We start from the raw sequence: 26,331 nt of genomic DNA on the forward strand, positions 1-26,331 counted from the left end.
ATCCATAGTATCTAATGTTTTGCAGATAACAATGTAGAGGAGATGTATTTTTAATTATTTTAATTACCTTTCATTTGAGTGATCTTATTTAGTCTCCTAAGGAGATTTTCAAAAGCAGGTAATAGATGGGGGTGCCTGGGTGGCTCAGTGGGTTAAGCCTCTGCCTTCTGCTCAGGTCATGATTCCCGGGTCCTGGGATAGAGCCCTGCATCAGGCTCTCTGCTCAGCCAGGAGCCTGCTTCCTTCCCCCCTCTGCCTGCCTCTCTTCCTGCTTGTGATCTGTGTCTGTCAAATAAATAAGATCTTTTTTTTTTAAGCAGGTAATAGAAATGGTTAGTGAGATTTTTAAGAAATATCTTCCATGTCCACGTCCTGCTGTAATTTCTGCACCATTTTTTCTGGTTTCCTTTGCCTGCAAAAAGGGCCAGGATATTTTGCTTGACTTCTTTGATGTCCTGAGAATTCTGTAATTCTTTATTTTTCTTTAATCTGTTCATTATAAATTTAGCTTTTTTGTTTTCTGTTTGATCTCTTCAACTCTTTTCATTGCATCAGTAGTTTTATACCATAGCTCTCATATTTGACTGGTTCATTTGTACATTTTTCAAATTCAAATGAATTATCTACTATAAGCTTTTTACCACCTGCTATATAGAATGCTTTAGTCCATCCGACCTTGTAATGATTGTGCTTCTTTTTAAAGTTTTTAATGAGACTTGGATTTGTAGAATCTGAGTACCTTACAATTGTTGCCGACAAACGTCATGCCATGGCTGGGGTAAATGAGCCCTGAACAGAAAGTGCACTTCTCAGTACACTTGTTGAAACTGTGTAGGTTCCCACTAACCAAATGCCAGTATTGAGTGGAATTCTCAGTGTTTTCTTAGAGGTCTGTTAACTTGTGTATTTCTTCTTGAGTAAGCTTTTGATAGATTGTCTCTTTTTAAGAATGTTCTTCATCTAGGTTATCCATAGGTTATCAAATTGATTGGCAGACAGTTGGTCAATAATACTCCTTTATATTCCTTTTTGTTTCTGTAACATCACTAGTGATGTCCTTTCTTTCCTATTGTAGTAATTTGAGTCTTCTCTCCTTTTCTCTTGGACAGTCAAGCTAAGTCAATTTTGTTGGTCTTTTTAAAGAATCAGCTTTTGGTTTTATTGATCTTTTTCTATTTTATCTGTTTCATTAATTTCTTCTCTAATTTTATTATTTCTTTCTGCTTGCTTTAAGTTTATTTTGCTCTCTTTTTCTAGTATCTTAAGGTAGAAGTTTAGTCTGTTGATTTGAGATCTTTCTTCCTTCTCTATAGACATTTGCAGTTAGAAATTTCCCTCTAAGTATTGCTTTAGTTGCTACCCATAAGTTTTGACTTGTTTTTAGACTTATTGGTTATATAGAAGTGTTTTGTTTAATTTCCACTTATTTGTGAGTTTCCAAAATTTGTTACTTTCATTTCATTGTGATCAAAGAACACATACTTTATATTCTTTTTCTTTTCTTTTACTTTATTCTTTTTTTTTTTTTTTTTTTTATTTTAAGTGGGCTCCTCATGCATTGTAGGGCTTGAACTCATGACCCTGAGCTTGAGTTACATGCTGTACCAAATGAACCAGCCAGGTGCCCCTATTTTTCCCTTTAAATGAATTATTGAAGTTGGTTTTGTGTTCTATTTTACCTTCCTTAGATCTGTCCTGGAGAATGTTCCATATTTCTTTGAGAAGAATGTATATTCTACTGTTGTTGGCTGGAGTGTTCTATATAGAGGTCTTTTAGGTCCAGTCAGTTTATAGTGTTATTCAAGTCACCTAGATCCTTGCTGATCTCCACCTAATTTTCTATTACTGAAAGTGGAGTATTAAGGTAATGAAGTCTTTTAAGTATTATTGTCTAAATATTGTCAAGGTACTGAATTGTCTGTATCTTCTATAATTTCTGTCATTTCTTCATGTATTTCAATGCTCTGTTATATGGCAAATAAATATTTATGTATGGATTTATTATACAGATCTTCCTGCTGAATTGATTCTTTACTATACTTAAGTGTCTCTCTTTAATAGCATTTATTTTAAAGTACGGTCCATGCCCACAATGAGCCCAACATGGGACTTGAACTCATGACCCTGAAAGACCTGAGCTAAGATTAAGAGTCAGCTGCCACTTAACTGACTGAGCCACCACCCAGGCACCCCGGTATATTTTTGTTTTAAAGTATATTTTATCTGATTCTGATATAGAAACTCCAGCTTTCTTATGTTTGCTGTTTGCCTGATATATCTTTATCCATCCTTTGACTTTCAACCTGTTTATGCCTTTGAATGTAAAGTGTCTCTTTGAGACAATGTAGTTGCATCTTATTTTTGTCAGATAATCACTGCCTTTGATTGGATTCTTTAATCCTTTATGTTTAGTGATATTATTGATATAATTGTATTTATGTCTGCCATTTTACTTTGTTTTTTATGCCTGTCTTTTTTGTTCCTCTATTCTTCCTTTACTGTTACTGCTTTTTTTTTTTACATTAATATTTCCTGTTGTAACATTTTAATTCTTTCTTTTAAGATTTTGTTTATTTATTTGACAGAGATCACAAGTATGCAGAGAGGCAGGCAGAGACAAAGAGGAGGAAGCAGGCTCCCTGCTGAGCAGAGAGCCCGTCGTGGATCTTGATCCCAGGACCCTGAGATTATGATCCCAGGACCCTCAGCTGAAGGCAGAGGCTTAACCCACTAAGCCACCCAGGCACCCTGTATTTTAATTCTTTAATGGTTTAAATCACTATATATTTATTAAATAATCTTATTTATCATCTTTTCTCTTCTTCATTTGTACCTGTGAATTCATGTTACCATATGAAGTCATTTACTTAGCCCAGTACTGCTTCTTTCCCACTCACCTCCTTTGTACTGTTTTTGACAATCATATTAGATTTCTGTTACAAACCCAACTGTCTGTCCTATCTGTTTATTTAGACACACACACCAGTTTTATATTTGTATACACATACACTCTACACACACCACACATTTGTTTTTGTGCATTTGCTTTGTATTTTTGTTGGATTTGTATTACTTTCTGGGGTCACTTATTTTTAGCCTGAAGAACTTCCCATTAATATTTCTTGTAAGGGAGGTCTGCTAGCAACAGATTCTCTGAATTTATCTGGGAATGTCTTTATTTCACCTTTATTTTTGAAAGAGTTTTAGTGAATATAGAATTCCTTGTTGATAATTTCATTCTGTGAAGACTTTGGGTATCTTATCCCACTGCTCTCTGGCTTCCATTGTTCTGAATGAGAAGTCAGCTGTTAATTTTATGCTGATTCCCTTGTAAGAGACAATTCGTTTTTCTTCTTCCTGCTTTCAAGATTTTCTCTTTTTTGACTTTTAGCAGTTTTAAGATTATTCATTTATTTATTTATTTGACCGAGATCACAAGTAGGCGGGGGGGGGGGGGGGGGGGGGGGGGGGCGTTGGGCAGGCTTCTGGCTGAGCAAAGAGCCTGATGTAGGGCTTGATCCCAGAACCCTGGGATCATGACCTAAGCGGAAGGCAGAGGCTTTAACCCAGTGAGCCACCCAGGTGCCCCAACTTTCAGCATTTTCATCATGATAATATATGTTTGTGGATCTCTGTGTTTATCATGATAACTATGGTTAGGCTTCCTGGATGTGTAGATTAATGTTTTTAAGTAAGTATCAGCCATGGTTTCTTCATATATTTTTCTGTTCCTTTCTCTCCTCCTGGTATTTGCATTGTGCACATACTGGCACATTCAGTGAAATGTATTTCTCTTCATTATTTCTCTCTGTTTCTTAGATTGTGTAATCTCTGTTGATAACGTGAGTTTCACTAATTTCTTTCTTTGGCCAGTTTAGATATAATTTGAGCTCCTCTAGTGATTTTTCGTCTTAGTTATTGGGCTTTTAAACTCCAGGATTTCCTTCTGGTCTAAAAATAATCTTTCTCTTTATTGATATTCTTCATTTGGTGTGACATTGTCATCATGCCTTCCTTTACTACTTCTTCCTTTAGTAATCATGGTTTTATTTAGTTCTCTGAACATATTTACAATCTTAGACATTTTGTTAAATCTGATACCTGGTCACTCTCATAGGTGGTTGCCAGCTTTTTTCCTGGTGTATAATCCATTCTTTGTTGTTATTTTACATGTCTCCTAATATTTTGTTGGAAACTAGAATTTTTTTATAACACATGGTAGTTACTGGTCATACATGCCCCATCATAATTTTCTTGTGACTGATTGGATTAGTTTAGTGAAGCCCCAGTGTCTCCCTACCTCCCTTACAGGGAGCCCTCTGCCGCTGCTTGCTGCTTGGCTGCAAGGCGCATCATTGGGTTTGCCCACAATCACTCTCAGATCACTGTTTTTGGCAGGACTGTTTTTGATTATCTTTTTTTTCGTGTTGCTATTAACTTCCACTAGTTGCTACCTGAATTGCTCTACTGTTCTCAGAAGTGCCCTGGAGCACAGATTGCTTCACAGACTGATCCAGTCAAATTCAGGCTTCTTTGAAGAGATCATTCCTGAAGACTGTTTTTGAGATTGGTTCTGACCTTAGAACTTCTTCCAGCTCTTTTCTTGGTTCTCTGAGACCAAGTTGGCACCTGCAGTTTACCCTCTTCTGAGGTTAATCTACCAATCTCCTAATTGCTTTTCACCCAGGCTGTACTGCTTTTAAAAGTGCCCTTTGGCTTGGACTCCTCATTGTCCATACGCTGTCACAAATAAAGTCAGTTCCTTTAGGAACCATAGTCCAATCTGTTTCTCTCACCTCCACCCCAAGGCAAAAACCTCTGAGTCACAGCTCTGGCACTGGCAACAGTGGTGTGCTTTTCTCAGTGGCACTCCTGCTTAGAAATTGAGCCCTTGAGGGAGGAGCAGTAGCCTCAGATTTTCTTGGCTTGCCTCTCCCGGTGGCATGGTGACCTTTTAAGCTAGGGCAGTGGCACCCAGGGCCCTAGTAGTCCCAGTAGTACTGTGCTCAGGGTAGTTTTCACCCCACAAGTTGGAGGCTAGGCATAAGAAGGGATCATCCCTCACTTCTCAGCAGTACTTGCCTGGAACTTAACCTTTGCAACAGGTGGCTGTAGCCAGGATGGGAAATGCTGTTGTTGTGCTCTTTGTGGGAAGCCAGCCCATTGACTGGTAGCTGACAGGGAGAGAGAGGCCTCTGTTCTTAGCTACACTGTTCTAGAGTGAAGTTTTGGTCTGGTTGAATTGGGAGTTGAGAGTAGATCTTGGTACAAGTACCACAGACTCTCAATTCTTAAAGAGTTTTAGCAGGTTTTCTTAAAGAAAAATTCTGCTTTTGCTATATTCCCTTCTGTTCATTTCCAGAGGCTTTAAGTAATTTTTTGAAAAATAATTTTCACCAGTTTTGCTGGGGAAAGGGACGTACAGAGCAGCACCTCGTGCTGTCATATTAGTATAACAGTTGTTTTTCAAAATAATAAATAGTGCTGAAAAGTAAGGTGGCAATATGATGGCAGAAAAAAATAGTAAATTTTCTTAAATCACTGAAGGATATTAGGCATTCAGGGGATACAGAATGTGCCAAACTCCCTATTTGTTTCTGACTTGGGAATGAAGTTGTTCTAAAAAGTATGATTGATAAACTGCAGTTCTTTGGGCAGTACAGGATGTTGGTTGAATTGGAAAATGTCCTGAGGCAGTATTTACGGAATGATGGGGTATTACTTTCTATGTACAAATAAGACTTAAGGAAAATGATAGCTATCTGCAGACATTTGTCTGTACCGTGAGGAAAACAGATTTGTTCTGCATTATTGCAAAGAGGAGTCCTGTGAGTCATGAGCATAGAGTACATTAAAGTATATTTTGGCATAGCAGTGGGAAAGATCTCTGAGGTGCCTGAAAAAGGAAGGAGTCATTTTCAGGGGAGAAAGGTGCATCTCTTCCTGCTGCTGACTAAGGTTCTGAAGAGGACTGGGGGGTCGTTTCCTAGGGTAGTCTAGGGTGAGACATCTACTGGGCGTTTAGACAGCATTGGGAGCACCTGGCTGAATGTCTGCGTCAGAATTAAAAAGCGTACAAATTCTCTGGCCTCACCTTTGGATCTTCTGATTCACTGAATAAGGGGCCAACACACATATGTTTTTACAGGTCCTCCCAGGTGATGCTTCCAGGTTTGAGATCTGCTGCCTTATTTGATCTTGACATCGCCTTCCAGTGTGTCATTTCCTGTGGATAATATGAGTTCATTTATGCTTGACTTTGCCTACCTAGTCCCCAGTCTTTCTCTCTCAGCTTCCCTTCTCACCTCTCCCTCATTATAGCACGGGTGCATTTTGAGAGAAATGGACCTACTGCTTATTGTATTAGCCCCCAGGTGTTAAGGATTGATGATGTTCTGTAGTGCTGAAGATAATATCAGTAGTCATTTGGTAATATCAGTGACAGTTTAAACTGTTTGTGCCCTCATCCAGTCCGCTCTGGTTTAGAGATTTCAGCTATAGAGCCATTCTTCTTTGGGCTTTGGCATTTTGTTCGATCCATGTTCGTTTATTTTTTTTTTTATTAAACATATTTCAAGTTGTGTTAGATTTGGGTTTGTTATTTTTGTAAGGGCCACAGGATGTTTCAGAAATCAAGTGTATCTTTTTCTGGCCGGAAAGACCAAGAGATTCCATTAGAATCATCAGACATTTGAGAACTTAAAAGTATTCAGGACCCAAATATTTATACTTTATTTTAGTCAATATTTTAAAGGGTAGAAAAAAATAGAATTTATTGATTAAAAACAGCTTAGTCCTCATGACTAGAAGCTACAGCCTGGTGAACAGTGACTCTTTTTCATTAAAGACTGATTAAAAACTATGCCTGGCATCTTCCATTAGCTCCCCACCTTGACTTTGCCTTCAGAAATCTTATCCTTCAGCCTTTCATTAGAAAGGAGCATATCATGTCCTTTATTGTTCCTTGGATTAAGAATTTAGTGATTCTTCTGTTTACTTCTTTATCTTTATGTCTGTATATTGCTGTATATGTTGGTGCTGGATGTAACAAATTTGTAATCCCAAAATGGTAGATCAAATAAAAATGTATTCTGTGTATATATATATTTTTAAAATATTTTATTTATTTATTTGACAGAGAAAGAGAGAGAGATCACAAGTAGGCAGAGAGGCAGGCAGAGAGAGAGGTGGAAGCAGGATTCCTGCTGAGCAGAGAGCCTGATGCCGAGCTCTCCGCTCCAAGGATCCCAGAACCCTGAGATCATGACCTGAGCAGAAGACAGAGGCTTAACCCACTGAGCCACCCAGGCGCCCCCTATTGTGTATATTTTAAGTTCCAAAATAATCTTAGGTTTGGGAGAGTGACCAAAAAATCATTTATTTATTCATTATTTATTTATTTATTTATTAAAAAGATTTTATTTGACAGAGAGAGAGGAATCACAAGTAGGCAGAGAGGCAGGCAGAGAGAGAGAGGAAAGGAAGCAGGCTTCCTGCGGAGCAGAGAGCCCGACGCGGGCTCGATCCCAGGACTCCGGGATCATGACCTGAGCCAAAGGCAGAGGCTTTACCCCACTGAGCCACCCAGGCGCCCCTATTCATTTATTTTTTTAAAAAGATTTATTTATTTATGAGAGAGAGAGAAAGAGAGAGAGAGGTTGAACACAAGTGAGGGGAGGGGCAGAGGGAGAATGCAGACTCCCCGCTAGGCAGAGAGCCCAATGTGGGACTCTATCCCAAGACCCTGGGATCATGACCTGGGCTGAAGGCAGATGCTTAACCAACTGAGCCACCTAGGTGCCCTAAAAGTTTTATTTTATTTCTTTTAAGATTTTATTTATTTATTTGAGAGACCGTGAGAGCACGAGTGGGTAGGAGGAGCAGAGGGAGAGGGAGAAACAAGCTCCCTGTGAGCAGGGAGTCTTATGGGGGCTTGATCCCAGGACCCTGGGATTATGACCTGGGCCAAAGGCAGACGCTTAACCAACTGAGCCACCCAGGCGCCTCTAGTGACAAAAAAGTTTTAAAAACAAACTGAGAGAATTCTAAAATGCAAAGGATTGCAGGAAGAAATTTGAATGTTGTCAGCGGAGTTGAAGGAAACATGAATGTTCTGCCTGTACATAAATGTGCAGTATTTCCTCTGTTTCCTGAGCACATTTCCTCACAAGCTCTTCTGCCTTCCTTTTTTGTTAGCTTCCCTCTTCTTCCACGTGGGGCCAGCAGTCCAATACAACCGCGTGTCAGTCCCAGGCAACGCTGTCATTGGCTGAAATCCAAAAACTAGAAGAGGAACGAGAACGGCAGCTTCGAGAAGAGGTAAATTTTAAAATTCTAAAAGTAAAAGTGGTCTCATTAAACAGTCTTCCAGAATGGTTGGTGTACATTATGGGTGAGGGTTAGTAAAGATCATGGTTATCGTCAGAATTGCTGTGTATCTGAACTGGATGTTCATTATTAAACTTTTTAGCGTATAATAGGAATAACATTAAGATAAGGTAACATGAATGTTCATTTACCTTAAACATTTTGTTGTAGTTCTTGAGGAAGTAGCTCGTAAGTAAAAAAGTGTCATGGGTTTTTCAGAATTTTGGTTTTTATGCAGATACCCTTCTTATAAATTTGATTTTAGGGTGCCAAATACATTTTTTTTTTCCCCTAAGGATATTGGGTTTTCTGACCAGCTTTAAAAACTTAAATATGATGGAAATAAAGTCTCTCTGCTTGTAAGTCTATAACCTGTTATCATTAGGATAAGAAGGATATAAAAGAGTGGACTAAAAGGGGGGAAAAGGAAGAATACAGTTCTTGACAGAGAAGAAATGAATAAGTAAAATGGTTTGGTTCAGCGTGCCATATTAATTCATCTGTCCATCTATCCATCACATACTTGCTAACACCTGCTCAATTACAGTCAGAGGATATGGCTGAGTCTAAGACAGATGAAATTCTCTGCTTTTATAAAGTGTGCCCTCGGGTTGAGGGGCGATGGATAAAAACTGCTGGTAGTGATTGATTGTCTACTTTTAGGTAGTGTGATCTGGGAAGGTCTCTTGAAAAGATTTCATGAGGTAGCAGAGTCCTGCAGAAAGTGTGTTATGTGGCTGTGAGTTGAGGCAGAGCAGTCAGTTTGTTAGAGAAGGGAAGTTGTCATTTTTGAATCTGGGTGGTGTGGTTCACTGAAGGTCATGGTTGCACAAACAGAAGGGGGAGTTGTCTGTACATATTCACCGTGTGGTGTGCTGGACCTTACCAGTGGGTGATACTGTTTCTTCACCTTAATCACCCTCTAAAAAGACCGCTTTCTCTGAAATCATTTCTTTTCTAAAAGATTATCAACAAGTAGATGCAGAGAAGGGTATATCTGTTCCCTTCAAGACTAAAAATTGTTCCAATATTTCAGGTGTCCGCTGTTTGAAAAACATACTAGTGGTCATGAGTTGGAATCCCGGGTCTTGTCTGGTTCATGTTTGTCAGAAGTGAATGATCACCTCAGGGTGCCTGGGTGGCTCAGTCAGTTGTGTGCCCTTAGCTCAGGTCATGATCCCAGTTCCTGGGACAGAGCCCAGTGCAGGGCTTCCCTGCTTGGCGGGGAGTCTGCTTCTCCCTCTCCCTCTGCCTGCTGCTCCCCCTGCTGGTGCACGCCTCTCTCTCGCGCGCGCACTCGCGCTCTCTCTCTCTCTCTAATAAATAAATAAAATCTTTTTTAAAAAGTGAATGATCACCGCATTTGTATTTTCATTAGATTCTCTTTGAACTGTTAGATTTTTCCTACACTCTTCAAAAGGTAGAAAATGCTACTCAGTAGATATTTCTCATGTAGGGAAACCTAAAATAATTGTGTTTCATTCTTTTCCTGGAAGTACCGTTTCTATGACTGCCTAACCTGTTCAAGTCTGGATGGTCTTAGGTTGCTGCACAGCTGTTCTGTTTTCTCAAATTACTGCCATATGCATGGTGCGCTCCTGGACTGATGTTTATTTTTTTCATGCTTTCTCCTATTTTTAATCTGTGTCATTTTACTTTTTTTTTTCTTTTTACCTTTTTTGCTGGAAGCATTTCCTCAATCTTCTGTTTCAATTTTTCTATTGAACTGTAATGTATGTGATCTTACTAGAAATTTCTCTGAGTCCTTAGTTTGTTAGTGTTTCTTTGTATCGCCTCTTTTTCATTGAATTCACATCTTACCTCTCTAAAATTACTAATTTTTTAAAAAAGATTTTATTTATTTGACAGAGATCACAGGTAGGCAGAGAGGCAGGCAGAGAGAGAGGAAGGAAAGCAGGCTCCCCACTGAGCAGAGAGCCCAGGACCCTGAGATCATGACCTGTGCCGAAGGCAGAGGCTTAACTCTCTGAGCCACCCAGGCGCCCCTACTTACTAATATTTTTTTTGAAAGCTAGTCACCATTTTCCCTTCTCTTGTTTCTTTTTCCAGTGAATTTCATTTTTTTAATTTGGTCTTTGGCTTTCATCTTAGAAGTTCAGGTCAAATGTTTGTTGATCCTGGGCTGTTGTTCATATATAGGATTAAAGGTTCTGTATATACAACACCTTGATGGGCTTCGCTGTAATGGTTTCTGGCAGGGCTATTGCGTTGGGGAGTCCTCCCATCTTTTCACATCTGTAGGTGTATTCTTCTGTGCTGGGTGGTCAGCTTCCCCACAGAATGATCACCATTCTGGCTCAGTCTCTCTAAAGAGGGATGTTTGAGTTTCCTGTTAGGGAGAGGAAGAGATAGCTGCCCAACTGCATCGGGTTGCAAAGGCAGTCTGGGTTCTTCCTGTTACTTTTAGACTTTTCGGGCAGTTTATTCTCTCTTACCCATACTTGTAATTACGGAGTTTTCTAGATGAATCTGCCTCTTTCTGAGCTTCCTTTACTTAGGTTTCAACTTACTGGTATCCGTTGGGTATCAGTATTTGTGTGCTTTTCAGCTTTTAGGATCTATTCTATTCCTTTTGTCCTTATGGGTGTATCGTTTTTAACAGTGTGTGTGTGTGTGTGTGTGTGTGTGTGTGTGTGTGTAATTTTTTTCCCCCTTTCATTTTGGTAGGGCTTTAGGAAATTCATATGTATTTCATTTCTATGCCTAACCGAAAGTCCTGCTTAATTTTTAAAAAGTAATTCTGTGTTTGAACTTTTTAGTCTGATCTTTTTTTAGTCTGATCAATTTAGTTTGATCTTTTTAGAGGTACTTTTTAGTACCTCTGGCAGTTGACATCCTTATTTGCAGCAAAGTGGCTAACCCTGCAGAGTGTCTTAATTTTGTGTAGCTCTTATGTATATGCATTCCATTTACTATACCAAACAGGAGTAACTAATGCTTTTGAAAACCAGAATCTTAAGCTAGCTCCTATTGTTGTGCAACAGCAAAGGCGCCAGCAGAGGGAACTGATGAAAGCTCTCCAGCAGCAGCAGCAGCAGCAACAGCAGAAGCTCTCTGGCTGGGGGAATGTCAGCAAACCTGCAGGCACTGCGAAGTCTCTCCTGGAGATCCAGCAGGAAGAAGCTAGGCAGATGCAGAAGCAGCAGCAACAGCAGCACCAGCAACCAAACAGAGCCCGGAATAATACGGTGGGTCCATCTTCCTAAGTACTCACTATATGGATTGGTGTAAGAAGTTTTCTTTTCTGACTTTGGTGGACTCTCTTTTTCTCTTTTCAGTATTGTTAACTGAGTCATTTGTCTCTTTAACAGCATTCCAACCTGCACACCAGCATTGGGAATTCTGTTTGGGGCTCTATAAATACTGGTCCCCCTAACCAGTGGGCATCTGACCTAGTCAGTAGTATCTGGAGTAATGCTGACACTAAAAACTCCAACATGGGATTCTGGGATGATGCAGTGAAAGAGGTGGGACCTAGGAATTCTACAAATAAAAATAAAAACAACGCCAGTCTCAGGTAGGGCTCAAATGATGAAACCTATGCTTCTTGGAGGGTTGGGGGATGGGGCATGTGGGGAGTGGGATATTGGGTGGGAGGAAAAGATAGTTATTTAGTTTTTGCCTATTTTCATCTATGTCTAAGCATGGGAGGTTGTAGTTTGGTGATTGTTTTCTTCCCCATGGAAACATATCTGTGCTATTACTAGGGGCTCTTTGTACTGCTGGGCACTTAGTCCATTGCCTGTCACATGGTAACTACTTAATAAATACTAGGAATAGTATATTTTTGTTGTTTTTGAACATTTCTCCAAGATACTCTCTAGATCTTAGCATTTTTCTTTATAAATTTGTATTTTTAAGTTAGCTAGACTATAGTGAGTATTATAAACACCTCTCTAATGACCTTAAACCTATTATTTTATGATAAATTAGTTACACTTCAGCTTTGTCTTTTCTTTCTTCAGTATGCAGTGTTAATGAATGAACATGGGTTTTAATGATAAATATATGAACTCAGTTCCCAGCACTGCCACTTATTAGCTGTGTGACCTGTGTGACCTTGGGCAAGAGGGAACCTCTTTGAGCCTCAGTTCCCTCATCTGTAAAATGAAGATAATGATGACTTCATGGGTGTAGTTGTACAGATTAAATGAATGCATACAAAGTAGTTAGTGAAGTGCCTGGCACATAGTAACTACTTAATAAATGGTAGTATTGTCAGATTGTTTCTTCTTGTTTGAGGGTCTAAAGTATTAAGAATAGGACTCAATAAACAACCGTCAGCTTACTGAGCATCTTTGCCAGGCACTGTGCTCTAGGCTTTTGCATACAGTATTTTTATTCCTTGTGATAACCCAAAGAAGTATTAGTACCATTTTACAGATGAGTAAACTGAGGCTTAGCAAAATTTAAAAACTCACCAAAGGGCACATAGGAAGAATTTAATCATTTCTCTGGCAAGAAGCCCTGTCTTCACAAATGAGAATGTATTAGCTGAGACTAGATTATAAGAGGGTATTGAGCTCCCCGTCCCCAATCCAAATATTTGAAGCTTTTATTTATTTTTTAATTCGTTTTTGGACCCAAGCATTGGATAACTGACAGACAGCCATCCAGTGTTGCCAAGACGTTATCTGTTTATGGTGTTGTAGTATAATCATATAGTAACAGTTTCTGGGAATATAATATCGCCCTATTGTTTTGCTTTAGTAAATCTGTAGGTGTGTCTAACCGGCAGAATAAGAAAGTAGAAGAAGAAGAAAAGTTGCTGAAGCTCTTTCAGGGAGTAAATAAAGCCCAAGATGGATTTACCCAGTGGTGTGAACAGATGCTTCATGCCCTTAATACGGCAAATAACTTGGATGGTAAGAATTGGGGAGGGAAACCCAGCATGTGAAATGGCAGAGCAGGACCCACAAAGAGGTCGACAAATTGGAACGATGGGCCAAAAATCAGGAGGTGAAAGCTAATGGAGGTCCAATCCTAGATCTACCATAAGAACTTGACCCTTCAAATACTACTTGTGAGAAAAGTCCTGTAATATTGTGTTCAAATAGGTTCTCAGTCATTGCCAAAAAGTAAATGGTGTCTGGTGTCTCAAGCTATCTTAATAATGTTCAGGACAGAGGAGTTCATAATTCCATACAGGTCATTTTATGGGGGACGTTGCCAGCCAGGCCAAGTCCAAAGAAAGGTAACTCATGGTGGAGACAGAGGTCATCCTGGACACGAGAAGGCTGAGGTGATATGAGATCATTCCCATCCTGCCTTGGGGGCGGGTAGGAATCATGTGCTAGGGCAAGTAGACTTATTTTATGCACAATGAAACTAGGACCAGTTAGTGGAAGTGAAAAGGTTCCAGCACAATTTGAAGAAAAACTTGCTAGTTATTACTGATCACAAAGAAAATTCTCTGCCTTAGATGGAAGTGAATCCCTGCTCTGACCCCAAATATTTGAACTAGAGACTAGTAAGCTTAGTGTGGAAGATCCAGATTTCCTATAACTGATCGGCTAATTTGAATTCATCCACCTACAGTGTCTTAACTAAAATCAAGGATCTTTTCAAAATGGAATAGTAAAGGAATAGAAGAGTTCCTTTGCAGCATTATAACAATATTGTACGGTCTGAAAGAGCCAGGGGAAATATAATAAATAATAGTGAATAATGACCAGCTACCATTCATTAAGCAGCTATTTTGTGCTAGGCACTTTCCAGCAGTTAGCATATGTTACTCCAGTTCTTTAATTTTTGCGGTAACTTCATAAGATGCCTTTGCAATGTAGGTGCTATTATCCCCATTTTATAAATTAGGAAACAGAGGCTCAGATGGTTAAATAACTCATCAAGGTCACACAGCGAGCAAATTTCAGAGTCAGTATTTTAACCCATGTCTGTCTAATTCTGATACTTGTGCTTTTTCTGCTGCACCACACTGCTTGCACGTTCCACTTGATTCCTCTCTGAACATTAGCTCAGTGAAGTGAAAGTTCCTGGAGAGTGTGGCTGTATTGTTAGTATCTGTCATGGTGCCTGACACACATCATGGCACTTAATAAATATTGACTGAATTTAAGGAAAGAAAGAATGAATTTCCAGATAAGTCTTAGACAAGCAGTTGTTCTAGTCTCAACGTAACATATGGCTTTTACCAGCGTAACATTTAGTGAAACTAAACATGCGTGATACATCTTTGTTTGACTCTGTGCTACTTGAGGTAATTTGGGGCATTACAATGACAGTGCTTCTACCCCACCCCGCCCCACAGAGTAGATTAAAGAGTATTTAACACAGTAGCTGCATACCTTCCCCATTTGCATCAGTACAGTTGGCAGTAGGTGTGACAGTGTTTTAAAAACTGACACTGATTCTTTGCATGTGATATTTCATTGTTACTCTTTATGTCTTCTCCCCTCTCACATTGCAGTTCCTACTTTTGTTTCTTTCCTGAAAGAAGTAGAATCTCCTTATGAGGTCCATGATTATATTAGGGCCTATTTAGGAGATACCTCTGAGGCCAAGGAGTTTGCCAAGCAGTTCCTCGAGCGCCGTGCCAAACAGAAAGCCAGCCAGCGGCAGCAGCAGCAGCAACAGCAGCAGCAGCAGCAGCAGCAGCAGCAGCAGCAGCAGGTACGAGGCACTGGTTGGCGCTGTGCCCCTGCGAGTGAGTAGTAAGACCTCGCAGTACTGGACGGCCAAAGAAATGAAAATTAAAACAAAAGATACCATTTTTGTACATCAGATGACCGTAGCTTCTTAAAATGTGGTATATTTGATATTTTCAAATGGCAGGTCCAGAGACCTTTGTGAATTTCCCAGATAGCAAACATAATCATTCTCTGTTAGGCATACTAGTTGCATTTTCCTTGGTTTGTGTATGTGCCTCACTCAGTCAGATTGCTAATTCCAACTTGTCACAGACCCATACATTTTTTTGAAAAGTTAACACCTACAAATGTTAAATCTCCAGTGCTCAGGATGCGCTGTACACAATATTGACCATACCAAAGCATGCCAGACATGTCTTATGTTGTTGATGGGCAGTGAACAGTACCATGAGTTCTCATTATTTGTGGTAGTTAGGTTTTGTAAAGTCGTCGCTACAGCTGAATTAGTGAATACTGAACTATTGCTCCAGGGAAAACACCCAATTAGATTTCTGGAACCTCTGATCACAACATTTTTGTCAGCTGGTCAATATATTACTTTGTTTTATGCGTGTTTCTCTTTAAGATGCCTTATTTAATATATTGTTGATTCCTTAACATTGAACTCATGGCCAGCAGCACTAGAGCCGACCTCTGAGTGAAGCTTATCTAGCATATGCATTTTCTCCCTAAGGCATGTTACAACCTTTTTGGAACACCAGACAACACTTAATACTTGGGAACCATTTGATTTTTTAGATTTTGTTTATTTATTAGAGCTTACGCACGAGAGAGAGAGCAGGGTGAGGCAGAGGGAGAAGCAGACCCCACTCTGAGCAGGGAGCCCAACTCAAGGCTTGATCCCAGGACCCTGAGATCATGACCTGAGCCAAAAACAGATGCTTAACTTACCGAGCCACCCAGGCGCCCTTCTTGGGGGCTATTTTAAACAGTGACAACACGAACAAGCATAAAATGTGAACATCAGGACACTATGGAGACTGAAAAAGATGCTCCTTTACTGTATGAGAACTGAGACAAGAAGGCAGAATACTCCCCTGTTCCACCTCAGCTGAGAATGTGTTCCTGAGGCAACTCACATTTTAGCAGCTCGGTGTTCAGGAAAGCCATAAATGTTTCACAAGTTTTGATTTTGGGGTTACACGTAAATTATAGCCAGTAAGTGAATTTGCATATATGGAATTGTGAATAATGAGGATCAGTTATACAAGTTTTCTGAAGGATGAAGTGGCAAGGCACACAAAGAGCTTAAGATGATTTATATCCTTTAGTTCTATAATTCTGCTAGAGATAATTTTTGTTATATCAGTCAGTTCTGAGGATATAAAAGATACAGCCAAGTACATGGCATTTAAAATCCATTTGGGAAGATGGACTAATAGGGATTAAGTGAAAGATGTCAATAGAAACAGCACTAGGAAAAATAAAGAATCAGAAGGGAAGACATTGTATAGTAATATAGAAACTTCTTTACGTTTGTGAAATGACTGCCCCATGTGCTGGGAAATTGGAAGTTGGGGCCCACTGTGAATGCACATGCACATGTAGCCAGCCTTGTCCTTCCACAGTGCTTTCTCTACTCTTCCTCCTCATCCCCCACTGCCACTACCTGTGCCTTCAACCAACTCATTGAATCGGATCTCAGTTTAAAATGAATTGCTCTAATAAGAGCAGCCAGTAAGTGTGAATGTCTGGTAGACTGTTTCATAGTTGGAACAGTTGGTAGAAAGTGTATGGATATTTAGGGACCAGATCTCTTCTAGGATTGCCAACAGGAATAAAGTACATGATTGTGATTTTGTTTGGTAACATGCTACCAGCTAGTCTGCATCCTGTCCTTTCTGTCGGGGGGCTCAGAGACAGAGGAACCATATGCTTTGGTAGGTGAGGGGTGTGGATTGTTGGAGTACAGAGGTCTGTTTGTGATTATTTGCTGTATATCTAATTTCCTAGTGGATGGTATGGACTCTCTGTATACCAGAGAGGGTTTTTTTTTTTTTTTTTTAAAGATTTTATTTATTTATTTGACAGACAGAGATCACAATCAGGCAGAGAGGCAGACAGAAAGAGAGAGGACGAAGCAGGCTCCCTGCCGAGCAGAGATGCGGGGCTTGGTCCCAGGATCCTGGGACCGTGACCTGAGCCAAAGGCAGAGGTCTTAACCCATTGAACCACCCAGGCGCCCCTACCAGAGAGGTTTTGACAGCTGTGTCGCCGCTGGGATGAAAACCTGGAGCTACCAGGATGATCCTTTTGGAGGCCCAGAGCTTAAATGTGATATCTGAATCTAAATGAAGGGAAAGGGTAACTCAGGGGACTCTTCATGGTTTCGTTATTACCAGAATCCATGGTGGGATCTTCTGTTTTTAATCTCATACTTGGTAAGGTGACAGCCAATCAGTCATTTTCTTAGAGTGCGCCACACTTGCATCCTCTGTGTAACCTCAGTTGTAACATCTTATCTCACAGGACTCTGTGTGGGGAATGAACCACAGTGCACTCCATTCAGTATTTCAGACCAATCAAAGCAACAACCAACAATCCAATTTTGAGGCTGTACAAAGTGGCAAGAAGAAGAAAAAACAGAAGATGGTCCGAGCAGATCCCAGTTTATTAGGTGAGCAAAGCCTAAAGTCTCAGCTGGGTGTTCGAGGGGAGCAGGTTATAGCAGTATTATATGTGAGTCTCCTAGTGGAATGTTTATGATAAAGGGAAATATTTCTTATACAAAATTAATTTTTAAAACCATTTAAATAAGTAATATTTACTGGGCACATCAGTGCAAGAGCGATGCTGCATATGCTGTAGGAAACAAGAAAAGTAATGACTTAAATTGTGTGGCACTTTAAACTTTGAAGAATTGTTTCAGATACAATACAAATTTCCCTAGAAGGCCTTTCAGTTTAATTGGAAAATAATGCTAATGGAGAAAAGGAAAAGTTGTAAAAATTTAAATGCTGATTTGTATAGAAACTGACTATAAACCCAGTCAGGTATTCAAACCACTAATACTTGCTGATATCCATTATATATGTGTATATATACTTATGATTTTCAGAGTCACTCTGCATTATGAGATCATGTTTCAGTTTACCAAAGAGTAAACCAAAGCCCCGAGGGTTTAGAACATTTTCCAAAGTTTCCAACACAGCTGTTCAGCAGTGGGGCTGGGATTTCAGAGGAGGCCTGTTTTCTTTCCACTCTTCTGTTAGCCATAACTATTCTCGTCTAGCATTGAGAACCAGAGTCTTCACACAAGACAGCTTCATGGAAATGGTGACACCAGAATTGGGGCTTTGAAAGACTGGTGGGAAGGACAGACAGTGGTATTTCTGGAATAATAAACAGTCTAGGCAAAGCAGTTGCAGGCTGTTTGTGTTTCTTCGATTGGCCTAACAGCCTCACAGACAATGATGAAATTAAAATGATTCTCTGTTTATGAATGTAAAGTAGAGTATTAAAAACCATGCTGTCTGGAGTAGAATGATTATATTGGCGAAGACAGCAGGTTGGGATGTTGGCCCAGGCAGGAGGCAGAGTGGTTAGGAGGCTGAAGTATAGACCAGGTAAAAGATCCTAGTGGCCTGGAGAACAGGGATTTGGGCAGTAGAGATGGAGAGGAGTTAGATGGGGTTCAGAAACTTAGGGGACTGAATTGGCAGGGCAAGGGGAATGGAACGGTTTGGACAGCAAGATGGGTGGTGTTTCCATTTGCTTAAAGGATGAGCCCTGGAAAGTGGAACAGGCTTATGGGGTGATGATACGGAGTTGAGGTGAGGTGGGTGGGTCAGTGTGAAATGCCTATGAAACTTCAAGTGGAGATAACCTCGTGAAAGAGGAGAGAGCACACGCACAGCAAGAGGGGGATTGCCATCCTGCCCTGCCCTCAGGAGGGTCCCTGCTTTCCCTCCTGGGTTTTTGTACTCTGGAGAAAACAAAGTGTCCGTAATAGAAACCTAACTTTGGGGGCACCTGGATGGCTCAGTCATTAGGCATCTGCTCAGGGTCCTGGGATCGAGCCCTGCATCAGGCTTCCTTGCTCAGCAGGGAGCCTGTTTCTGCCTCTCCCACTCCCCCAGTTTGTGTTCCCTCTCTCACTGTCTCTGTCTGTCAAATAAATAAATCTTAAAAACAAACAAACAAAAACCTAACTTTGGGGATTGCCCTTTGGAACTGAGGCCTGAAAGCTGGCTTAGGTACAGAGAACAATCTGGTGAAATTCTATTTTCTTCTGCCTCAGAATTGTACTTTATTTATTTATTTGTTTATTTTGCCTGTCTCTGAAATTTCTGTTAAGAGTAGATGAAACAGTCTAACATTTTACCCAGTTTTGACAGAAGTGGGTGACTATAGATTTACAAGTGTCCCTGAAATTCTGGGTGTGGGTTCTAGACAAGAAGCCCTTGTTGCTCTTCAGCTGTGACACTAGAAGGGTAGGCTGTCACTGAAAGTGAGGTGTGAAGCTTTTTGAATTAAATATTCAATCTGACTCTACCCCTATTGCAGACACCAGAAAGAAAGGAACACTCTTCAGGGGGCATCTGGGTGGCTCAGTCCTTGGGTGTCTGCCTTAGGCTCAGATCATGATCCCAGCATCCTGGGATCGAGCCCTGCATCCAGCTCCCTGCTCAGCCGGAAGCCTGCTTCTCCCTTTCTCACTTGCCCTGCTTGTGTTCCCTCTTTCGCTGTGTCTCTCTCTGTCAAATAAATAAATAAAATCTTAAAAAATAAATAAAAAGAAAACACTCTTCAGGGAAATGAGAACTTATTTTAGGAATAGAGTTTAAGGAATTTATATATGTTGAAGGAGCAGAAAAAATGCATATATGGGAAAAGGGAGTAAAAGTTCATCAGTGTTTAGAAAGCTCTCTTATGTAAGTGTGGACTTTTTAATGAAAATTTCTACTCAGCTAAATCTCTCTCTGAAAATTCCTCTGATAATTACTAGCCTTTTTTTTTTCTTTTTAAAGATTTTATTTATTTGACAGAGATCACAAGTAGGCAGAGAGGCAGGCAGAGAGAGAGGGAAGCAGGCTCCCTGCTGAGCAGAAAGCCCAATGCAGGCCTCAATCCCAGGACCCTGAGATCATGACCTGAGCCGAAGACAGAGGCTTTAACGCACTGAGCCACCCAGGCGCCCCTGATAATTACTAACTTCTGCCCTTTACCTACTCATTTCCACTTATTACTATTTTTAATTGATTTACAGATTGAGAAAAATTAGTAAATGCCCATCAGTCACAGTTCACCGTGCACAGAATGAGACAGTTCTAATTTGATCCAAAAGCATCCAATTGAGAAAGGTAGTCACTGATCAAGGGAGAACTTTGCGTCTAGAACAGACCATCAGAGAGGCCCAGGCATGTTATAATGATCCATTACCTCCATTGTGCTGTGTCTTCTGTAGTTTTTAGAGCTACGAGGTGCCCTTGTGAACCAGTATCTGTTACTTGGATATGATAATAATCCACACACAATGGCATTTTCCCCAGTCATACTTTACAGTCTCTCAACCTTAAGAAATCATGCAAGTGAGTTGTAGTCAGTTCTGATCCTAGCAGAAAGTAGTCTTTAGAGCCAGGCAGAGTGGGCTTAAATCCTCCTTTGTAATGCTTTGGACTTTGTGGTATCCCAGAGCTTTCCCTTCTGTCAGATGTGGAGTAGATGTGCCTACCTTTCTGGGTTTTATGACCCGTCAGTGAGACTGTGTCTGCTTAAAGACTTAGCCCAGTAAGCAACATACTGTAGTCATGAACAAGTACCTTTTTTTCCCTTTTTTGGCCCCAGGCTGCTGGTTTTTTCCTGTTTTTCCATGATTAAAATTAAATTGTGTGTGTGTGTGTGTGTTTAAGGTTTTATTTATTTGCGAGAGCATGAGCAGAGGACGAGGGAGAAGCAGATTCTGCTGAGCAGGGAGCCTGGGACTCAGTCCCAGGATCCTGGGTTCATGACCTGAGCAGAAGGCAGATTCTTAACCAGCTTAGCCACCCAGGTGCCCCGTGTGTGTGTGTTTATTACATTTCTGCTTTTATCACATATAGCTTGTTTTTATCATAGTTCATCTATTCCTGAGATACATGTGAAGTCAAAACCCTGCTTCAGAAGAGTAATAGCTCATTTCATAGGCTGTTTGGTCTTTAAGGGTTTTTTTTGGTTTGTTTTGGTTTGGGTTTTTTTTTTTTTAATATGTGTTTTTGTTTTTTTTTTTTAATTTTATTTATTTATTTGTCAGAGAGAGAGAGCGAGCGAGCACAGGCAGACAGAGTGGCAGAGGGAGAAGCAGGCTCCCTGCAGAACAAGGAGCCTGATGTGGGACTCAATCCCAGGACGCTGGGATCATGACCTGAGCAGGAGGCAGCCGCTTAACGAACTGAGCCACCCAGGCGTCCTGGTCTTTAAGTTTTAATACTTAGCTAATTAAATTGTTATTTACAAATAGGGACACTAAGCCTTTTGTTATTTTCAAGGGAAAAGGTCTTGTGGGTTGTGGCAGTGCTGTTGATGGGCAGAGCTGAGGCTGGGGTTTGGAGCCCTGGCCTCTCCTCGCCTGAAGCCTTGTAAGCAGCTTGAACCACAGCTTCCTTGGTTAATAAATAGTCATGTTTATGTTTTCAAATCATGATATTTTGAGTCAAGAATATAATATAATTAAGCTATTTTTATTATGTAAGACTTTTTTTTATTATTGGTACATTTAAAATGTGTCTTTGTTTGAAAACTTGAACATTAAAGAACAAATAGAGGGGACAGAACACAAGTAATGCTAACTGCTTTTAGACAGGAGAGCTTTGCCTGTTTACTTTTTTGATATTCAAATAGCAGTTAAAACAGTTTGAGATTTTGTTCAGGGTGGGTGAACTGAAAGCTCTTTTTCCTCATTCCAAGGAAGCCCTATTAATACTGTTTTTTTTTTTTTAAGATTTTATTTATTTATTTGACTGAGAGAGATCACAAGTAGGCAGAGAGGCAGGCAGAGAGGGGGAAGCAGGCTCCCTGCTGAGTAGAGAGCCCGATGTGGGGCTCGATCCCAAGACTCTGGGATTGTGACCTGAGCCGAAAGCAGAGGCTTTAACCCACAGAGCCACCCAGGTGCCCCCTGTTAATACTATTTATCAATCTTTGATTGTGGAGTTAATAGAAAAATTGCATACACGGGGCTGATGGGATTAGGTTTTCAGAACGTTAGTAGTGTTTGTGACTACTGCTCTTGCCTTCAGTGGGGATGCTGAACCTGCTTTCTCTAAACTAGATTCCATTTTGGTTTATCAGTATGGCTAACTGAAATCCTTTCCTTTTGCAAGCCTACTTACAATAGGTTGAATTGAACAAAGTACTTGAATCTTTTTGTGTGGTCTACCCTTGAGAAAACATCTGAGGGCTGTGAGGATCTTCCATGAAGCCTTCTGCCCTCGAATAGCAAAAGCTTTTGGCTGAAACTTTGAAAAGGTTTTTAACCTCGGGGGGTGGGGTGGGGAGGTAGTCCCAGTAGTGAGGGGGACTGAAGTAGTGTTACTTCCACTTAGATTTCACAGTCATCTGGTCAGGTAGTTGCAGAGTATTTGGTATGTGTTATTCCTCCCCTCGCCTGTCCCCATCTCTGTTAAGATTTACCTCCCGAATGAACGTTCCCCACTAGCCAGCCTCACTTGGCCTTAACATGTGCTCACAGCCCAGATTCTTCTCAGGAATCTCTAACGTACTAGTTTGGAATTCTTTTTTCCCCCTCCATTCTTAAATTATACCAGAACCCTAAGAAATAAATAAAAACAAAGAATCTCTCTTTAGAAGAGCAGAATACTGCTCTTTGACCTTTATCCATCCTTCCTTCCTTTTTTTAGTGTATCTGTGGTATGCTAAAACATGAGAGACTTCTCTTCCAGCCCAGTGTCCGGAATTGGAGCCCCATGGTTGTCTGGATGTGGTCACTTATTGCCAATTTTTCCCTGCAGGGTTTTCAGTCAATGCTTCATCAGAGCGACTCAATATGGGTGAAATCGAGACTTTGGATGACTACTGAGCACCTGCCAGTGGACTGGCCTTCCTTCTCCTCTCTGCTGACCATGGATTCTCCACCTTTGGACACAACACTTACTCACCATTTACTCTTTATCACTCTGCAACAAATCACAGAACCGATCATCTCAGGCTTTTTCTTCTAGCCCTTTGTGTCCAAGATTCTTTAAACTGTTTTTGTTGGTGAGCATCTCAGACTGTAGATAAGGGGACCGGACCCTGTGTCTTGGGGGTGGCAGTTGGGATTACTCCCCAACAAGGCTGATTTTGGGCAGCACCTGTTTACTGTGCCGTGATTTCATCTACTGTGTCCCAGAAAGTATGTTGGGATCTGCCAATAGCTATTTACTTTCTTATGTCACTTTTTCCCCTTCTATGTTGTTGTTCTTTTTAACCCCCCATAAGGGTAAGGGGTCTAACTGGTGCAATCATGAAGAGAGTTAATGGTAACAGACATTGGCCAGCAATACCATGCCATGGACTGTGACTTGAGTATCCAACAAGACAGTCAGAGCGCCCCCAGTCTGACAGCTGCATTGCCACTACTAACTTTGGGATTGCATCAAAGAGGCCCTGAGTGGGGTGGAGTTTAGATTGGATTGGTTTGATGTTGCACACCCCTCACCTGTTCTTTCTGAGCATCCTTTCAGAGAAAGGATTCATTTTTTTCATTAGATAGTGACTTCCAAGCAAGCTGACTTCTCCCCTGGCATTCTCCAACCTTATTGGACAAAGGAAACCCTATGGCCTGGGAGAAGGACTTACTCTTTAATTTTTCCTTTCTTACAAAAACTGATTTTTCCCATAAATATTTTTACTTCAGAGGACTAGGACCAGTTTGTTTTGGGCCTTTCTGCTGAAAATTTGTCTCGTTTAAGAGGCAGCTAGGATCTTTACCATATGTATGAATTTGTATAATTTCATTTTGGATAGGGATAAACTTTTGCTTCTGATAAAAGCCCGGAATTTCATCTGGTTCTTCAGAGCATTGCGTGTGTGTCTTGCTGTGGCCCCAAAAGGTTTTGTTTAAAGATTCTAGAATGGCAAGTTGCTTGCCTTTTCTGAAAAGAAAAACATACAAAACCTAACCATCTTTAAGACCTTCATCCATGGAAACCACTACACAGGAGAATGCAGTGGGATGGAGGGGATGGGAGAGAATGGGGGAGAGAAGCCTGGTTCTGGCTTCTGATCATGGCCTCCTAATACCCCTTCACTTCAGTTATAAATGTATTCAAGCCCTATTTATAAACCAGTACTCTTCCTGCCTCCCCCAACCCCCGCAGAACATCACCTGGAATTGCCAATCACACTTTGGTCTGGAGCCATTGGACCATCCGTCCCTGTGTGAGAAGTGCTGTGGTTCGGGTGGCTCCTGGTAGAGCACCTTTCCTTTCTGTCATCATTGCCTGAAGAAGGCTGGAGTTGCTCTGAGAGCATTTTGGTTTTGGCTGATTATATTTGGTTTCTATTTTTATTCTTTTGGATCTCCATTCTCCCTATCCCTTCTTGCCTCCCTCCCTCCCAGACATGTACAATAACTATACAGAGACTGCTACAAACTTGTATATAGTTTTTGGATCAAATAGCATGAGGAGATGGGGAACCATTAAAAGTTGGGACTCCTGCTCTCCTTTGCTTTGTAAATTCAAAAGTGGGGGGTGGGGAAAGAGGGATAGTTAAAATGTTTACAAAACTTTAAGCTCCCTCGGAACTTTTGCCAGTGTGGAGGAAAATAAAAAAGAACTTAAATAAAACATGGTGGTATTCTGTCTGAGCACCTCTTGTAGCTTTTATCAAGGCTGAAGTCTTGCACTAAGCCATTATCTTGGCACCTTGAAGATGCTCCCAATACGTGAGCGCCCGAGACATGGAGGCAGCCATGGCTTTTCCTGCCAGGCTATGGAACACTGGCTGGCTCTGTATTTAGGACTGTAGAGATCAAGATAAACACAGGTAAGTTTGACCAAATGTCTTTATTCCTTTCACTGTCCCTGTCTGCTGATTCGTGGATGGTCTTCTGCCCTCATACCACAGACGGATCCTCTGAATGTGCCTGTCAGAGCCTGCCCACACCTTCCAAACTAGACTCCACTGTGTGCTTGTTCAGGGAAAATAAAAATAAATTAAAAATTAAAGGACAAACATTTGGGGGTGGGGTAGGTGGATTTGGGGTAGCAAAGTCATTTTTATCATGGAACATTCCATTTACTTAACCAGGAAACTTGCTTCAACTTGAGGAATTTCCCACTTAGTGGAAAGAAACCACTGTTCCCTAGGAATGTTCCTCTGTCTCAGTTCTGCTCTTTTTCACACTCCCATCTCTCCACTGACTTCCAACTACCACGTTATATCCCTTTCTATAAATTTAACTTACAAATTAACTTCTTCTGAGTTTATATATATATATATATATATTTCTTTTCTTTTCTTTCTTTTTTTTTTAAGATTTTATTTATTTATTTGACAGAGATCATGAGTAGGCAGAGAAGCAGGCAGAGAGGAGAAAGCAGGCTCCCTGCTGAACAGAAAGCCCGATGCGGGGCTTGATCCCAGGACTCTGGGATCATGACCTGAGCTGAAGGCAGAGGCTTTAACCCACTGAGCCACCCAGGCACCCCTTCTTTTCTTTTTTTTAAGATTTCATTTGAGAGAGAGCATGAGAGGGGAGAAGGTCAGAAGGAGAAGTAGACTCCCTATGGAGTTGGGAGCCTGAGACGGGGCTCGATCCTCGGATTCTGGGATCCTGACCTGAGCCAAAGGCAGTCACTTAACCAACTGAGCCACCTAGGCACCCTTTTTCTGAGTTTCGAAGTATTTCTTTTGTACATAGTTTGTTTTTACTTACTTTAATTTGGAGGCTTAAAAACATACCCAGACAAGATAGTTTTATTATGGAGACTTTCCCCTAGATAGTTGGTATTCTGGTTACTGTTGCTGCCTAACAAATTACTCCATACTTACTTAAAACAACCCTTCCATTTTGTTGGTAGTTTTAGGAGTCATGATTTTGGGGAAGGGCTCATCTGGACAGTTCTCCTGTGGGGCCGCCTCTTATTGTGGTCAGATGTCAGCTGGGCTTCAGTCTTGGGAAGGTTCGATAAGGTTGGCTGGCCAAGATTGATCACTCGTGACTGGCAGCTGATTCTGGCTGATTTCTGGCTGTTGGCTAGGAGCTCAGTTGAGTTCATGGTCATGGGTCCTCTTCACGAAATTTTCAGAGTAGGTGGGCTGCTTGGGTGGCAGTTGGCTCCCCACCAGA

The 26,331-nt window shown here is 40.9% G+C and overlaps 1 protein-coding gene and 1 pseudogene across 4 annotated transcripts in view; one reads left to right on the top strand and one right to left on the bottom strand.

Annotated features, from left to right (window-relative positions):
- The window catches only part of GIGYF2 (GRB10 interacting GYF protein 2), a 147,851-nt gene extending 123,005 nt beyond the window's left edge, over positions 1–24,846 (top strand). For all 4 annotated transcript variants that reach the window (XM_059393728.1, XM_059393727.1, XM_059393729.1 and 1 more), the window contains 7 exons: positions 8,197–8,319; positions 11,373–11,576; positions 11,700–11,905; positions 13,099–13,253; positions 14,816–15,018; positions 17,526–17,673; positions 23,006–24,846. In XM_059393728.1, the coding sequence (XP_059249711.1) occupies positions 8,197–8,319; positions 11,373–11,576; positions 11,700–11,905; positions 13,099–13,253; positions 14,816–15,018; positions 17,526–17,673; positions 23,006–23,073 (1,107 nt within the window). In that variant the 3' untranslated portion in view covers positions 23,074–24,846. The remainder of the gene's footprint in view (positions 1–8,196; positions 8,320–11,372; positions 11,577–11,699; positions 11,906–13,098; positions 13,254–14,815; positions 15,019–17,525; positions 17,674–23,005) is intronic.
- On the bottom strand, positions 346–4,353 carry LOC132013325 (probable ribosome biogenesis protein RLP24; annotated as a pseudogene).
- Positions 24,847–26,331: the final 1,485 nt, after the last annotated feature.

This window comes from Mustela nigripes, chromosome 3, assembly GCF_022355385.1.
Source record: "Mustela nigripes isolate SB6536 chromosome 3, MUSNIG.SB6536, whole genome shotgun sequence".
Taxonomy (NCBI): domain Eukaryota; kingdom Metazoa; phylum Chordata; class Mammalia; order Carnivora; family Mustelidae; genus Mustela; species Mustela nigripes.